Here is a 16,900-nt window from a genome sequence, read left to right as displayed (position 1 = left end):
AATGGCAGCCCTACTCTCCCTTTATCCAAGGCCTTTTCTCATTAATGTCAACACTAACTGTCCCCTTCTCCCCATAGAGCTCCTCACTTATCCCCCCCATCCAAACCCCTTCCTCATTTTCCAGTTAACACTAAGGGTCCCCCCTATAGCGCTCCCCACCCATCTCCCCTCCCACCCCGCTTTCCACCCCGGGGGAGAGCAGAGTTTGGCGTGCTGGGTTAAGTGCAGAGCGAGAGAACAATGCCACCATGTGGCCCGCTGGGGGGTGGGGGCGGGGCAGGGGAGCGTGCCCCCGCTCCACGTGGGCTGCGGCGTGGGAAGGGGGGCGGGGAGCAGGGGAGTGGTGCCATGTGCTCCAGCTCTGTCCAGGAGAGCCGCGTGGGGTCCGCTGTAGAGCGCCATACTACAGCAGCAGCGCACTCCCCCTCCCCTCCTCTCCCCCAACCCCGTCGCGCGGGGGGGCGGGGCGTAGAACCGGAGGGGGGCCGCCCGCCTGCACCTGTAGGAGGTGCGCGGCCCCGCCCCCGCCCCCCGGCGCCAGGCTCGGGACACAAAAGAGCAGGCGCAGCCGCAGCAGCCACTCGGCTACGAAGCCTCTCAGCCTCGGCCCTCCCTCCCGCGCTCCTCCCTCCCTCCCTCCTTCCCAGCCTCGCCGGTCGCCGGGTCCGCTGAGCTTCGCAACCGCCGCCGCTGCCGCCGCCGCTCCCGCTCCAGCTCCTCACGGACCCGGCCTCGGCATGACCAGCTCGCCGCACCAGCGCCGCTCTGCCGGCCCGCCCGCCCCCGCCTCCAGCCCTGCCGCCGGGGCCACGCCGGGGCCTGACGAGGACTCCGAGTCCCGGCAGAAGATGCTGCGGCGGCAGAACGGCGGCGGCGGGGGCGGCGGCGACAACGCCAGCGGTGGGTCCTGGGCCGGCTCGGGCGGCGACGAGGGCGTGACCCTGCAGCGCTCCATCACGCTGCTCAACGGCGTGGCCATCATCCTGGGCACCATCATCGGCTCGGGCATCTTCGTGGCGCCCACCGGCGTGCTCAAAGAGGCCGGCTCGCCCGGCCTGGCGCTCATCGTGTGGACCGCCTGCGGCATCTTCTCCATCGTGGGCGCGCTCTGCTACGCCGAGCTGGGCACCACCATCACCAAGTCTGGCGGCGACTACGCGTACATGCTCGAAGTGTACGGGCCGCTGCCCGCCTTCCTCAAGCTCTGGGTGGAGCTGCTCATCATCCGGCCCTCGTCTCAGTACATCGTGGCGCTCGTCTTCGCCACCTACCTGCTCAAGCCGCTCTTCCCTAGCTGCCCGGTGCCCGAGGACGCGGCCAAGCTCGTGGCCTGCCTCTGCGTGCGTGAGTGCGGGTCGGGGAGCCGGGGGGAGGGGGACCCGAGCGCCGGGGATGGGGGAAGGGCTCCTCTGGCCTCTCCGCTCCGGGAGGGCAGGCTGGGGATGAATGAGTGAGCGGCGCGCCCGCAAAAAGTTCCCGCGCCGTGCTGCCCCCGAGAACGAAGGAGGGGCTCTCACCGCCCCTCCAGAAGGTGCCTCTTCCTAGAGGGCAGGTTAAGAATGAATGAATGAATGATCGGCGCACCCCCAGAAAGTGCCCGCGCCGTGCTGCCCCCAAGAACGAAGGAGGGGCTCCTTTAACCGTCCCCCCTCTGAGAGGGCAGGTTAAGAATGAATGAATGATCGGCGCACCCCCAGAAAGTGCCCGCGCCGTGCTGCCCCCGAGAACGAAGGACGGACTCCTTTAACCGTCCCCCCTCTGAGAGGGCAAGTTAAGAATGAATGAATGATCGGCGCACCCCCAGAAAGTGCCCACGCAGTGCTACCCCCAAGAACGAAGGAGGGGCTCTAACCGCCCCTCCAGAAGGTGCCTTCTCCGAGAGGGCAGGTTAAGAATGAATGAATGAATGATCGGCGCACCCCCAGAAAGTGCTCGCGCCGTGCTGCCCCCGAGAACGAAGGAGGGGGGGGCTCTAACCGAACTCCCCCCCGGAAAGTGCCCCCTCTAGGAGGTACTCCTAATCTACCTCCCTCCCCAAAGTGCCCTGTGCCAAGAGGGCAGGTTAAGAATGAATGAATGATCGGCACACCCCTAGGAACTGCCCGTTCCGTGCTGCTCCGCAGGGAATGAATGAATTAAATGAATGAATGACTCACTCCTTCCTCCATCCTCCCAGCCCACTCCCCCCAGCACACACAGTTAAGTGCCCATTCCATGACGGCCAGTTGAGAAGGAATGAATGAACGAACAAATGACAAACTCTTCCATCTCCACCCCTCCACCCCCAACACAGTAAGTGCCTAATAGATGCTGGCTGACGAGGCAGCTGAAGAAACAACTGACTTCACAGCCTCCCCAGCAGCACCAAGCGCCTAATCAGTGTTAGCTGGCTGACCGATCACCAACTGAGGGACTTCTCTCCACTTCCTCCTTCTCTCTCCACCTCCTCTTTGCTCTCCCTACCCTCTTTTCCTCTCCTCTTCCTTCTCTTTTTCCCCCCTCCTCCCCTCTTTCTCTCCTCCCCCCCCTTTCCCTCCTCTCCTCTCTCCCTCTTTCTCTTTCCCCCTCCTCCCCCCAGTAAGCTCCCAGTAAAGGCCAGCTAACTGACCAACTCATCCACTCCCCCCAATAAGTGCTTACCCCCTCCACCCCCATAGTAAAGCTTAATTAAATGTTCCGATGAATGACTGACTCCCTCTCTGCTTAATAAATCCTAGTTGACTGATTATCGATCTTCCTCTCCCCCCCCCCATCAGTGAGCACTTTATTTGTTATCCCACCCCCTATCCCATGCACACCCATTCCCATGAGATGTCCATGTGCAGGATTCCCATTCCTAGACACACTGTCTTTGGTCTGATAACCCTTTAGACACTGCCCTTCAGATGTGTGGTTCTGTATGGCTGAAGGACCTGACGTTTGGATGGGGCAGTCAGTCTACAACCATTTACTTAATTAAACTCTTAGAGGGGGTCAGGTATTGTGCCATGTAAATCCTGGCTGGGGATGCAAAGACAAGCAAAATAGCCCCTGCCCCTCCAGGAGCTTCCACTCTTACGGGGACAACCGTAGGAAATTACAGGGAGAGTGGAAAGTGATCCCTTGGCCCAACCTGGGTTTTCTTCCATGCCAAGGAATGATCCAGTCATGGAATGGCCCTTTCCCTTCAACCCTGGGCCCTGCTCTAGGTCCCCTTAAAATGTGTGTGATACTGCTGCTCCCCCGAGGCTTGAGACATTTATTCTTCCCTCTTTGCTGTATCTGGAATTTTCATCCTTCATTCCCTGCCTCTCAGGCCAGTCTCCTCATTTGTTTCTTAGGAAGAACGAGGATATAAACCTGGTTTTCTTTTACCTTGCCAAAGGCTGCTATAGGGCTCCACTCCCTTTTTCTGGAAGAAACTGGCAGTCTCGGTGGGCTTTTTACTATGTGATGTGTGATATTGGGGATGTTTTTTTAAAAGCGGGGGAAACTGGCTTTTCTGGAGAGCTTTTGAGCTACAGAATTTTCTGTTCTCTTCTAGAGGTAGGGGTGTGTGTGTGTGTGTGTGTGTGTGTGTGTGTGTGTGTGTGTGTGTGTGTGGAGGAGAGAGGTGCCGGCTGTACCTGGAACTGAAACCAGCGTCTCTAGAATTGGGAACTTGGGACTTGAGGATAAAAAAAAAAATCCATGTGGCTGTTGATGATTTTCTTGTCTTAGCTGAGTTTTAGAAATTATTCTAAATTAAACTTAAGACATAGAACCTAGTATTTTGCTTGGGAGGAACTGGGGGAAGGCAGGAAAAGAATACAGTGCTGAACATGGGACATCACAGGCACTTTCTGAGAAGCGCGGAAAAAACCCAAACAGAATGGACTGCTTTCCCTGGGGGCCATGTAGTGTGCATCGTAGCCAGGTGCCGTATTATGTATGAATACGACATGATGGCATGTTTTATTTGGTCAAAGGACCTTAGAGGTCATTTAGTCTGAGCCTCTCATTTTGTAGATGAGGAAACGGTGAGATCCAGAGGAGGTCATAATGATAATAGCAGCCAGTTCCATGGCACTCTACATTTTGTCCTCAGAGCAACCCTGGGTGATAGGTGCTATCATTATCCGCTTTTTACAGATGAGGTTAAGTGACTTCCCCAGGGTCACACAGCTAGGAAGTGTGGGAGAGCAGATTTAAACTTGGGTCTCTGAGTCCAAGTCCAGTGCTCTGGCCACTGTGTCACCTGGAATACTTCTATGTAAGTCCCTATATAAGTGACTTGTCTGGTGTCTCACGGGTAAGTGACCTGCCTCAAATCACAAGGGGGGAAAGCTGAGATTTAAACCTAGGTTTTTGTCAAATCCTGGACTCTTCAGCTGCAGTGTTAAAACTCTGGTCTTAGCAGTTCCATGTCTAGTTTCAGGGCATAACCATTTATTTTATTTATTTTTTCTTTTTTGCAGGGTGGAAGGCAGGGCAGTTGGGGTTAAGTGAGTTGCCCAAGGTCGCAGGACCAGTATGTCAAATGCCTGAGGCTGGATTTGAACTCAGGTCCTCCTGACTCCAGGACTGGGCATGACCATTTAGGATGCTCCCAGGCATCCTCAAAAACAAAGCCATCCATTTTGGATTGGCTGTGCACCCCCTGACAATCCAGTACTTTTGATTTCCTTCAAAGCTCTGGAAATACAAATACGTAGCATACAATTTATGGAGCACCAGCGTGTGTGTGAGGGTGGTGAGGTCCACTGTGTCCTAGGTAGCTGTGATATATAAAGAAGAGGTCAGGTCAAGGCAGAGGAACATGTGAGAAAAGAGCTTGAAGCCCGGGTGGGGGGGGAAGTAGTGGGGGAGCATCCAAGGATTGAAGGGGCTGCTTCCTGAGCCAGGCCCTGAAGGAAGAGAAGGCAGACAGATGTGGGAGAGCCAGGCTAGGCAAGCAGCTGCTTTAAGTTGGGCTAAAGTGCGAGTGCTAGGTTACAGCCCCATGGACAGACAGTCAGACTGAAGCCAGTAGGGACACGCTGGACATGTACTTGTGGTGGTTGGTTTTTTGGTTTGTTTTAAAAATTTCCAATTCTTTTTAAGGTTGAAAAAGCCTGTATGAAGACCTAAAAAAGATAATAGCTAGCATTTATGTAGCCCTTTTATCTCTTTGGATCCTCATGATAACCCTTGGAAATCAGTACCATTACTGTCCCCATTTTACCCGAGAGCATACCGAGTGACTTGCCCAGGGTCATGTAACTAGTAAGTATCTGAGGCTGGATTTGAATTTACTGCCTAGCCACTAGAGAACTCTTTGATACAGCACAACCAAGTATTTCTGATTTATTCCCATTAGTAGCTGTCTTTTGAGTTAAGAATCTATCTTACCCTAAGCAGTCTTTAAAAATACGAGCATATAGCACTGTGAATTTGTGGCTTGATATCAGCACTTATGAAATACAACTTTTTATAGGTTAGTTTTGTGAGAGTAAGGCTCCCACCTGTTGCCAACCTTTGATGCACCCGTTACTAGTTAGAAAGGTATATCCCAGGAGCTCTGAAGAAGCCTACATGAACTCCTCATGAACCAGAAACAGGCACGGGAAGAAAGCTAGAAAAGAATGAATGTCTGCGGGTCTGGACAATACAAACGGAGAGTTTGAATAGCTAGTGCCCGGGCTGCCTGAAAATGGTTTGTTAATGCTGAGCAGTGCAGTCCTTCCTTCCCTGCACTTGATCTAGCAGGATGGGAGATTGACTAGATTTTTTTCAGGGAAAACTTGATATGTAGCCATCACTTTAAACAAAATCAAAACCCTAGCTGATAGCAAGTATGAATTGTCAGGAAATTTTAGAAAAGACCCATCAAGAAATTGCGATTGGGTACAAACGTGGTGCTTATTTAGTATTTTAAAATATTTAATGTTTGAAGGAAGAGAAACCATTCCAAAAGAGTTTGTCTTTATTAAAACTTGTGAAAATTTTTATTTCTTCTAGGGATTTCCTGGAGGACTTATGTTTTATTCTAATTTTTATCTTCCCCACAAGTAGCATTTAATTTTGATTTCTGCCTGTCCCATAATGACTTGAAGGTTGTCTTTTTTAAAGAGAACCCAGAAGGTTTTACATATGTTTTACAGATGTCACCCTGTTGTGTTATTGCCAAAGAGAAACTAGCAGCAAGTCAGTAAACAAGGACATAGTAGAACCCCCAAATCCCCATTCCTAATTCTGTCCCTGTCCATGTAGGACTTGCTCTTGGTACAGAAGTCCTCATCTAGCCCAAGACCTTGAATCTGGTAAATTCTGTAGAATTAGGAACGGTGACTAGGTATTTAAAGAAAGAATTTTAAATGTTTTACACTCATTTTCCAATAATTCCTCCCTGGGCCCCCCCCCTCCCAGAACCATCACTTGTAACAGACAAGTACAATCAAGCAAAACTAATCAACACATTTGGCCATGTTTGATAAAAGTGCCTCATGTTTGTTTTTGTTTTTGTAATCTATAACACACCATGTTTCTGCTGAGAGTCAGGAAACATATTTACTTAAATTGCTTTGATGGGTCCTGGAGAAAGTACCAACAGGACATGCTTGACAGAAAAAAGATTGTTCTTTTTAAAAATGATAAGAAAACCACTCCTGATTGCAATTAAGAGAATGGAAGCATTTGATATCAAAGCTAAACTTGAACTAGGAATAAGAAAGAACAGAACCAAGTCCTTTGTGTTAGTCCATTGGGGTGATAGGGTATGCCAGTGTAATGAGAGGTAAATGATATATTTGGTAGCCCAAAGATATAGAGTAGATGGGAGGATAGATAAAACGTGGCATTTAAAATGGGCCTGCAAGGAGGCGTAGAATTAGAGAAAAGCATTTTAAAGAGTAAGCTAGGGTACGTGGATGTAGGGAAGCTGGAGAGTAGGAGCAGAGATTGTGAGCTGAAAGGGACCTTAGAGGCTTATTAGATGAAGAAGTTGACGCCTAGGAAGGTGGAATGACCGTCTTAGGTCAGGATTTGAACTCGGGTCTTTTTCACTCCAGTGCCTGGTCCACCTAACAGGCTCCTATTCTGACACATCATCTCTAGATTGGGTTAGGTGGAGGAACTGGGGCAGATAGAAGCTAAGAGAGGGAAGTGGGGCCCTGTCATGGAGGGCCTCGGATGCCACTGAGAGTTTGTGAGACACAGGCCAGGCAGTCATCTCTTTGTTCAGTGAGCATTTATGGGCAAGGTATAGCTACAGCTCAGCCACACTGAGGATAATGATAAGGAGAGTGACATTGAAGACCAGTCTGAAAGCCCTCAGGTGCACAGGTTAGCATATGCATGAGCTGCAAAAGGAGGAAGAAAGAACTTCCGACTGGAGTAATCTGGAAGGAGTTTGTTCTTGGGCTTCTCCGAATTCTTGCTGTTGTAACATTCTATTACATTCATGTCCCATGATTTGTTTAGCTCCTGCCCAGTCTGGAGGGATCAGCTTTGTTCCCAGTAAGTTCTTGCAACCACAAAAGCACTTGCTCTGTATATTTTGATGTATACGGGACCATGCTGTCCAATCTCCTTGGATTCTATGCTTTACAAACCAGGGGATGTCAGAATGTGTGGGAGGCTTGTGGAGTGCCAGAGGCCTGCATAATAACCTCAGGTTATTAGGTCACTAACCATAAGCACCCTATGCCTTCAGGGCTCCAAGCAAGGCTGTCATCGAGCTGGTCCCGTGGTGCTGCCCAACCTTATCTCCTGCAGGGGCTCTGGTGCAGCTGGCTTGGGGCGGAGTGCCAGGCTGCACTGCTACAGGGACTTTCCTCATTGAGTGTTTTAAAAAATTGGGAATAGTGGTAACATTTCCTTGATAGGGCTGTTGTGATAATGAAATGATGTCTGTTAAGCACTTTGCAGACGTTAAAAACAGAATTGCTGGCTCTTGATCCTTCTTTAGCCTTTTATTACTCTTTTCCTCCTTTCTTTCTTTCTTTCTTTCTTTCTTTCTTTCTTTCTTTCTTTCTTTCTTTCCTTTTCTTTCTTTCCTTTTCTTTCTGTCTCTCTCTTCCTTCCTTCCTTCTTTCCTTCCCTCCCTCCTTTCCTTCCTTTCTCCCTCCCTCCCTCCTTTTCTTTTTAAAAGTGTTGCAACTTAGAGTTGAGCTGCAGCCCCTGGGACATTACCGATTCGCTTCACATCACATGTGAGGCCTGAAAGGACCTAGGATCTCCACATGAATTAAATTTGAGAAAGGAAAAGGAATCCCTGCCATTCCTGAGCCTAATCCTAACCCAAAGCTTTCAATGCCATTTGATGGTTTCACAAATGCCCTGCATTCCCAAATCATAGAGCCTTTGCCTTCTGTTTTACGTGCCAGATTGGCATCTCTTTGAAAGCTATTTTATGGCCTTAACAAGCTTGTTTCTGTTGGATTTTTTGCACCTCCTTCTAGCATTCCGGGCATGTCCCACCATGGACAGCTTTCTTTTACTGCTCTCTTGAAAAATTACATTGACTTCCCTTTGTGTTGATCAGATAAAATAATGTTTCTAAGGCACTTTGAAAACCTTCTAGCTAGGCCGAGATAAAGGACCTATTACGGGATTTCAGACCATCCATCCTGCTAACTCTAACTCCCGCATTATCCCCTCTTCTATTAATTAAAAACCATTTCTCCCAAAGTCCTGGCAGTGCCAATTAGCGATCAGAATATCAGGAGAATTGTTCTGTGAGGTGGGAGTGTTATATGAAAGTTGGTGAGGGGATGCCTACAATTCTTCCTCACAAGAACTATGTAGGTTAACCACAGTTCAATGCATGCCTCTGTCCAGTTGACTCATTCTGCAAAAGGCGGACTTATCAGGATAGCCATTAGTAAGAATAAATGTGGATCCAAAAAATAACTGTGGCAGAAAGTGAAACTTTAGATTAGCGGGCTGAGGCACCAAGGTTAACTTTTCCTGCAGCTGTCTATTGAATTGGATGTGGTGTTAAGCCTTCAGAGTATAGCACAAGCCATTTTATGCATCAGTAGGCATTTCATGATCAACTTGTCCACCTTCACCCTTTTACTGGTTAAAAATCAGGCCTGAGAGCAGGAGCCTTTGCCTAGGGTCTCGTGGTTAGGATGTTTCAGAGACCAGACTTGAGGATTCTTTGACTCTGAGGCCAGCCCTCTAGCCACTCCTCCTCACAGTGCCACTCCAGATGTCACAGGGTGTTGACAACTGAGACAGTTGTTTTCCCATGGGCTCTTTTTAAGGGGCTGACAGTATCATGACACCGAGGGCTCAATTTACTAGAAGCATGCAGTTGAACTTACCTGTAGGTGGGGTATTCCCCCAGAGGTATGCTTTTTGGAATATCAGCAGACACCAAATGCCCTCTGGGTTTGATTGAAGGGAACAGTCTGGAGTACCTCTTGGTGTGTCTGCAGTGAGAAAGGAGGAACCTGATTTAATCCTATTGTAATTAGCTGAGGCTGTTGGAGGGCCCACATCAATGTGATTGTAGCCCAAGGCTGCACCTGGGCCTCAAGGCATCACCTGACCAGAGCTTGTTCCTTTAGCAAAGACATACCAAGGCCTACCAGGCTTGATACTTACTGATTTCTGGCTAGGTTAGTATTTGAAGCTTATAATTAAGATTAGGCACAATCTGTACTAACATAGTCCCTCTCTTCTTCCCATTATGTTTAGGGTGGAGAGGACTAAGCTAATTCTCAGGGGTTCAGATCCCCCCTCTGAAGTAGGGCTCACCAAAAGAAGACAGATCAGTGCCTGAGCCATCCACTTCTCAGGGGACAGGTTCCTGCTCTTGTCCTTTAGGTGCTCCCTGCTTAGAATGTTTCCAGGGAAGTTTAGAGGGGGAAGGAACCTTAAAAATGATCCAGTCCAACCCCTTAGAGTGACTAGTACCAAAGCAGGGAATTGTTTTCCCAAGCTCAAAGCTGAGTCCTCACCCTTGAATCCAGGCCTATTGTTTGTTTGCTTTTCCCCTTTTTTAGCTCCCCCCGTGCTGTGTACTTGGGCCAGGCGATAAGGGAGCTTTCAGCATCTCTGTGCTCAGTGTCTCACCTCAGAAAACAGTTGCAATTCTCGATTATTAGCTCACACATTCATTTTTAGCATTCATCCAAGGCTCCGTAGGATAATTAAATCTAAAGGGTAAGAGGATAGAAAATTTCAAAGTTAGGATTTTTGCTTTGGGTCTTTGGAGGTTGGTTTGAGGGGAAGGCACATAGGAATGAGTATTTGTTGCCTAAGAGATTTGGAGGTGCCTACCCTGGTCACTCTTAAGTAGCATCACCTTTCATAGAGGAGAGAAGACGTTTTCCTTCTGCCAAAGAGAGTATTTGGTTTTTTGATTAGCTTTAATATTTACAAAGCTGTGGTATTTTTAAAAATGCTATTTGTTTTTAAAAGCAAACACTGGGGGCAGTGTTCACATAATCCTCATCTCTGTTGCATTGTGTTTAGGGTAGAGAGAGTGAATTCTATATTCCTAAATTCTTAGCACACAGCAGGCTGCTGGGCAGGTGGGCCCTTCACATAATCTTTTGTGGGCCTGAGCTCTTGGGATGGTGACCGATGTTGATGACCAAAGGCTTTCATATCCACCAAGGGTAACTGAAGCCCAGGGAACATGAGGTTCTATATAACAAGGTGACTCATGTGAGCAGTGATCCCTAAAAGTCCTGTGGAAACATTCCAACCCAAAGGATTAGTGAAGGAAACACAGTTGGACACGGTCACTTTGAGGCATGGACTTACAGGCTTTTGCCTCTGGTGGTTTGGGGCATTATGAGAACCCCATGGTGGGGTATGAATAGTGTGTGAGTGTGGCAGAGTGGGGATAATTAGAACTGAAATCAGGCTCCACCAGTCAGCACGTGAACATCATTCCCTGCTTCCAGGTAAGTCAAGCAAAAATGATAGGATTTGAGTCTGCATTGATTGGGAATATTTCACATAAGCACATGACCCAAGGTGGCTAGTGAGAATGGCCAACATCCTACAAGGTACCAGTTAGGGGAGAGAGCGTAGGTCAAGGCATTGGTGGGAGAAATTCAGCTCCCAGATCAGTAGCGTGTCCTTAACATTCCATGGACGGGATCTGTCACCATCTTATTGGGTGTCTTGTTGGCTGTGGTTGTAAGGATGCTGGCTACCAAGGGTGTCGATAGTAGCTTAAAACTCTGACCCACTTAGCCACCAAGGAGGGAAGAGGTTTAACTCTGAATGCAGAGTCATTCCTAAAGCCACTCCAGTACATGTAAACCTGCATGGGTTTCTTTAATTGAATTCCTCATAGAATTCCTTGACCACAATTTGACTGATACACAACCTAACACCTACTGCATGCATAAGGAAGCCAGACCTCTATGATCTGCACCGTTGGCCTCCAGCTTTCTTCCCATGCCTCTGAGTCCTACCAGGTGCCAAGGACTATGGAAACTGTACAGGTACACATAGTAGTACCCTTAACATGACAGCCCCCCACGGTGTAACATTTTGGTGCTTTTGAGACAAGACAAACTGGGCTATGCAGCACCTATTTTCACTAAGATATATATGAGCAATATGTGGCTCCATCTGTTTCTAGGTAACTGCCCCCTACTGGGAACCAACCACCTTCCAAAGCAGCTTATGCTGTTTAGGGACAATTTTATTCTCTGACAGTTTTCACCTCCTTTCTTCTGCCCTTTGGGGCCAAGTGGAATAGGTCAGATGCATGACAGACCTTCCCAAACATCAAGATACATCCTTCCTAAGTCTCATCTTCTCCAGGCCCCAAGTTCTACAAATGAACCTTGAGCATGGTCGTGGGCCTTTTCACCATCTTGGACATTGTGGTGCCCAGAACTGACTTCAGTACTCCAGACTAGTTTGTTCAGGGCATAGTTCAGTGGGACCAGTACTTCCCATATGCTGGGCACAGTGCTTTCTTTCCTGTTTATGGGCTAACTGAGCTCGAGTCCTTCAGATCATTTACACAGGAACTGTCATCTAGACCCATCTCCTGAATCACATGTCATTGATATGCAAACCTAAAGTAGAGTTATTACTGTCATATTTGGTTTGATTCAGTCTGCCAGGTTCTTTCTTGTTTTTTTCCTCCTTTAATTTTTTGATAAATAAATTTCATTATTTATTTTTAACGTTCTTTTAAAAAATTTTGTTCTTTTCCGTCCTCCTACCTTCCCCTCTCCATTGAGAAGGCAAGAAATGTGATATCAGTTATACATGTGAAATCATGCAAAACATATTTCCATATGTTTTTCCATGTTCTAAAAACAAAGTAAGAAAGTGAAAAAAATTATACTTCAGTCTGTACTCAGACTCCATCAGTTGTCTTTCTGGAGGTGGAGGACATTTTTCATCACAAGTGTCAGGATCCTCCTGGAGAGGGAAGTTCTTTGAGGTCAATAATAGTCTTTTTTGTTTTTGTGTCCCTGGTATGTTTGGCCCATTGATGCTTGTTTAAATCAAGTTGAATTTCTGCATTCTGTCTGTCTTGATGGAAATGTTATATGGCCAACTCCTTGTTAATTCAAGCTACTCTTTGTTTCTGGTCATCCATCTGGATCTGTTTAGCCTACTGGTATCAAACTCAAATAGAAATGAAAGCCACTAATCTATATATAAGGATCCATGTGGGATGCATATTGGCTTAATTTTATATTAATATTTATATTTTGTAGTATTTATGTTTTACTGTATTTTTGTTTCTTTTGGTAAATATTCCCCAGTTACATTTGATTCCGATTTGACCATACTTGAGAAAATTGTGGGCCAAGTGTGACTTGTGGGCCACATGTCTGACACCTCTGGTCTAGCCTATGTGGAAAAAGACTTTACTGGCATCTAGCTAAGCTGTGTCTACAACACTCCTGTGTTCTACTGCTGATCTACTAATATGGTCAAAAAGGAAAGGAGATTAATCAGTCATGACTGCACATGGTGTTTGATGAAGCCATGTAAGCTTTGGTGATTTCTGCCTCTCATTCTTCTAGTGACAGCATTTTCCTAAGGTCCCTTATGGCCCTAAATCCTGTGACCCAATGCACATGTTATTGAATCAGTCAGACTAACTGGCCAAGAAGTATCTATTAAGGGCTTCCTATGTGCCAGATACTGTGCTAAGTGCTAGGGATAAAAATAAAGACAAACACAGTCCTTGCCCAGGGGAGGCAGCACACAAATAAATCTATTTACAAGACATATATAGTGTGAATGGAAGTTTTCAGAGAAGACTCTAACAGGGAATTGAGGAAGGAAAATGGATGGGAAAAGCCTCCTTTAGAAAGTAGTATCTGAGTTTATATAGTTAGCAAATTCCACTCTTCAAAGACGTTTCTGGAAACATCTTATTTAGTTCAGGTATTAGAATGGTCATTTCTTAGTACTATGTGATGTGGAAACTGAGGCCCAAGGACAGGTGGTGTTTGCCCAGGGACACATAGTTAAAAGTGGTGGTCCTTGGACCCAGATGTCTTGAAGTGCTGGAGAGGGACAACTGGGCTTCCTATTATTAAGAACATGACTGGGAAAAGGTAACATTTTGCTTTTGAATAGAACTATTCTTTAATGTCAACATTTTCCACTTAACCCTGTGACCAAGATGCTTTTTAAAATGTGGTCCTATGTGTAGCATTTGTTGGATTTTTTTTATACAGAAATATCTTCAACTCTAACAAGTTCTTTCAATACCAGTAAAGCTCTTATTGGGTTCCTGAACCCAGTGTACCAAATACATTTCCTCCACAGCAGGTAGAAAATCTGGTATTTGTGAGCCTCTTACTATTAAACAGTGCTGTTTCCCTATTGCCTGGGGCTGTCCTTGCCTGGTTTTGATTTTGATATGAGTCAGTACTCAATTCAGAACTTGTTACAAGTACAACAGCCCCACCAGTGGCACCATGTCAGAAATTTACATAAAGAAGACAGGGTTTTCCCTGTGACACTTAACCGTGGTTTTTCTAAACTGCAACTTATGGAACAAAACTGATTTCCTCCCTTAGGTGTTCCCCCCATGCCATTCCCATTCCTGACTTTTACCCCGAGTTGGCAGCTTTACCTCTTGCCTGGAAGGTAGACCTTCATCTGTGGGATATTTATTTCTTTCAGATGCCAATATTATAATGAATAAATGCTATATCATCTCAAATGTCTAAGCCTTTTGGTCTCATATCTCCAAGGGAGGTGGGTAGAGATTTTTATCCCCATTTTATACAGATGAAGTTGAGAACCCATTTCTCCTGTATCTTAGTCCAGTGTTTTTCCTCAAAGTAATATTATAGATCATGGAATCATAGCTTTGGAAGGGAGGGGACTTTAGAGCTCATCTGCAGTAGCTCCCTCCTTGTTCAGTGACACCTCCCCTCTCCCCCCAAGTCACTTCTGGACACCACATTTCAGAAGGACATTGAAAATTTGGAGTGTCCAAGATGGTGAAGGGGCCCATGACCAAGGGTTGTTTGAAGGACCTGGGGCCTGGATAAGACAAGACTTAAGAATGTCTCTGGCCTGTTATATGTCAGACTCAGTTCCAAGGGGCAGACCTAACTATGGGTAGTTAGTAAGCAGCATCCTCTCGTTTTACAGCTCCTGGCTCTTGCTCTCAGGTCTCCTCTCTACCAGCTGCTCTCTTTTGCACACTGTTTCCTATTACCTAAACTATAGCTCCAGAGCCAGGCCTTTTAAGCTAACTGGTCACACCAAATTCAGAACTGGCAAGTCTAGTCCAGTTAGGAAGTGGAAAGTGAATTAAGAGTGAGCGCACAGGAGGGGGATGCGTGTCCTTTGGCCCTTGTCCTCACTACCAGCAAACATGAGAAAATATGGCTCTTGGGGAGTTTGGGAAGAGACTGTCTCAGGGTGACCATCCATGGAATGGGATTGTAGTAGAAAGAACATTGGATTTGGAGGCAGTAAAGCTGTTCTTTCGTGGCTCAGTTACTGACTGAGGTGGTCTCAGGCATGTTCTTTCTTCATTCTGGGCCTTAGTTTCCTTATCTGTACAGTGAGGGGATTTATAGGATCTTGAAGGACCCTTCCAGTTCTGTGGTCTTTTGCTCAAAAGAAGGGCCCTTCTGGTTCAGATCTGTTACAGTAAGGAAGGCCAAAAAAGGGGGGGGGGTGCAGCTAGGTGGCGCAGTGAGTAGAGCACCGGCCCTGGAGTCAGGAGGACCTGAATTCAAATCCAGCCTCAGACACTTGACACATTTACTAGCTGTGTGACCTTGAGCAAGTCACTTAACCCCAATTGCCCTGCCTTACCCCCTCCCTCCCCCAAAAAAGAAAAGAGATACAGTAAGGGAGGCTGTGTCCTGAATTGCTTCCGCCTCAAAGGTTTATTAGAATAGTGCACTCCTTGTGAGTAGAGATTTGTTTATTTTATTGTGCTTGTCTCTCCAGCACCCCTGCTTTCTTGTGATAATGGCCTGATGTGAGTTCACTAACCCTGTTGGGGAATCTGTTTTATGTTTTCAGATTCTCTCCTGATTCCCTAACATAGTGAGAAGAAGACTGTAGTCAGAGGATGTGGGTTCAAATTCCACCTGCTTACTACTTAACCTCTCTGCCACTCAAGTCACTTAACTTCCCCGGGGATTCTGTTTCCTCAGTGGCAAAGTTTGAATTAGAGTTGACCTCTAACCCCTCAGGATGTCTCTTCCACCTCTGAATCCTATGATTTTTTTCTCATGCCCCGTTTCACATGCCAGCTAGGCTCTGTGATGATGGAGGGGAAAAAAAACACCTATTTTAAGGGAAAGTCCCCTTGAAACAACTTCTGCCCACAGGTAGAAGCCAAGCGCATGCCTTTTGGATTCTGTGCTGGTCCTTTTTTATTTGTTGGCAGATGAGGGGATGCTAGAAGGCTCACTGGGCATAGAATCTAAGGACCTAGGTTTGAATCCAGGCTCTGCTATGTGATACCATATGGTGTAACCTGGGGGCCTTGTTCTTCATTTGTAAAAATGAAGGCCTTGCAAGGGCCCTCCAAGGTCTAAGGGTCCTGAGAGCTGCTCTTAGGGCTCCCTTCTTTCCTTCTACACTATTGTGGGAATGGGCTCTGTGTTCAATTTTATTTGGACCCTGAGAATCTCCTGCTTCTTTAAAATGGGCAAACATCCCTTCAGTTTGGGCTGTGGACCAGGAGGTGAGCCCATGTGTTCTCAACTCCACCCTCCTAGCCTAGTGTTCGGCGTCACATCCTGAGTTAGGCTGATGTTTCATAGGATTTGAGATAACCCTTCAGTGTTACTAACAGCAGTTAGAGTAACTGGGCCTCCTGCCAACTGCCTTGTTAGTGTGTGTTCTTGTGGGGCAGCACCGCCCAAACTGCTGGGAGGCTCCTTTGGGTTTCTGTTGTTGGCATGTACTCCTCGGGCTTGATTCGAACTCACACCTCTGAGTTCTTTTCTGTAGGTACCTAGGGTCAGCTAGTCCAAACTAGGACAGCTGCCGCAGCAGCCGAGTGGGTCTGGAGTCAGGAAGACCTGAGTTCAAATGTGGCCTCCCACAGGTGGTCTTGGGCAAGTCACTTAGTCTCTGTCTGCCTCAGGTTCCTTAACTGTAAAATGGTGATGATAATAGCTGGGTAGTTGGGAAGGTCAGATGAGAGAATGTTTGTAAAGCAATGTACAGGGCCTGGCATGAGCAGGTGCCACACAAATGCTTATGCTGCTCCCTGCCCCTGACCCCAGTTTCACAAATATTGAGAGTGACTTGCCCTTTTGGAGTAAGTAGAAGGGCCAGTATTGGAACCCAGGTCCTCTGCTGTTCACTCTGATACTCTCCATCTACATCACATGGCAGGAGCACAGCCTAGAGAGACTGTCTACAGACGTTGTGATCCTGGCATTAACTTGTGTGTTGGCCAGTCGTGAGCATCGCCACCATGAAGCATGGGAGGCGGTGGATTGCGTTGCGGCATGCATGGTTGGTC

The 16,900-nt window shown here is 47.3% G+C and overlaps 1 protein-coding gene across 1 annotated transcript in view; it reads left to right on the top strand.

Annotated features, from left to right (window-relative positions):
- The first annotated feature begins 319 nt into the window (after positions 1–319).
- Positions 320–16,900, top strand: part of SLC7A5 (solute carrier family 7 member 5) — a 61,257-nt gene continuing 44,676 nt past the window's right edge. Inside the window, exon 1 of the mRNA XM_036752016.1 lies at positions 320–1,344. Within this exon, the coding sequence (XP_036607911.1) occupies positions 738–1,344 (607 nt within the window). The 5' untranslated portion in view covers positions 320–737. The remainder of the gene's footprint in view (positions 1,345–16,900) is intronic.

This window comes from Trichosurus vulpecula, chromosome 3 (genome assembly GCF_011100635.1).
Source record: "Trichosurus vulpecula isolate mTriVul1 chromosome 3, mTriVul1.pri, whole genome shotgun sequence".
In the NCBI taxonomy this organism is placed as follows: domain Eukaryota; kingdom Metazoa; phylum Chordata; class Mammalia; order Diprotodontia; family Phalangeridae; genus Trichosurus; species Trichosurus vulpecula.
Note: the sequence above shows the minus strand (reverse complement) of the source record. Positions and strands in the feature narration are given on the sequence as shown.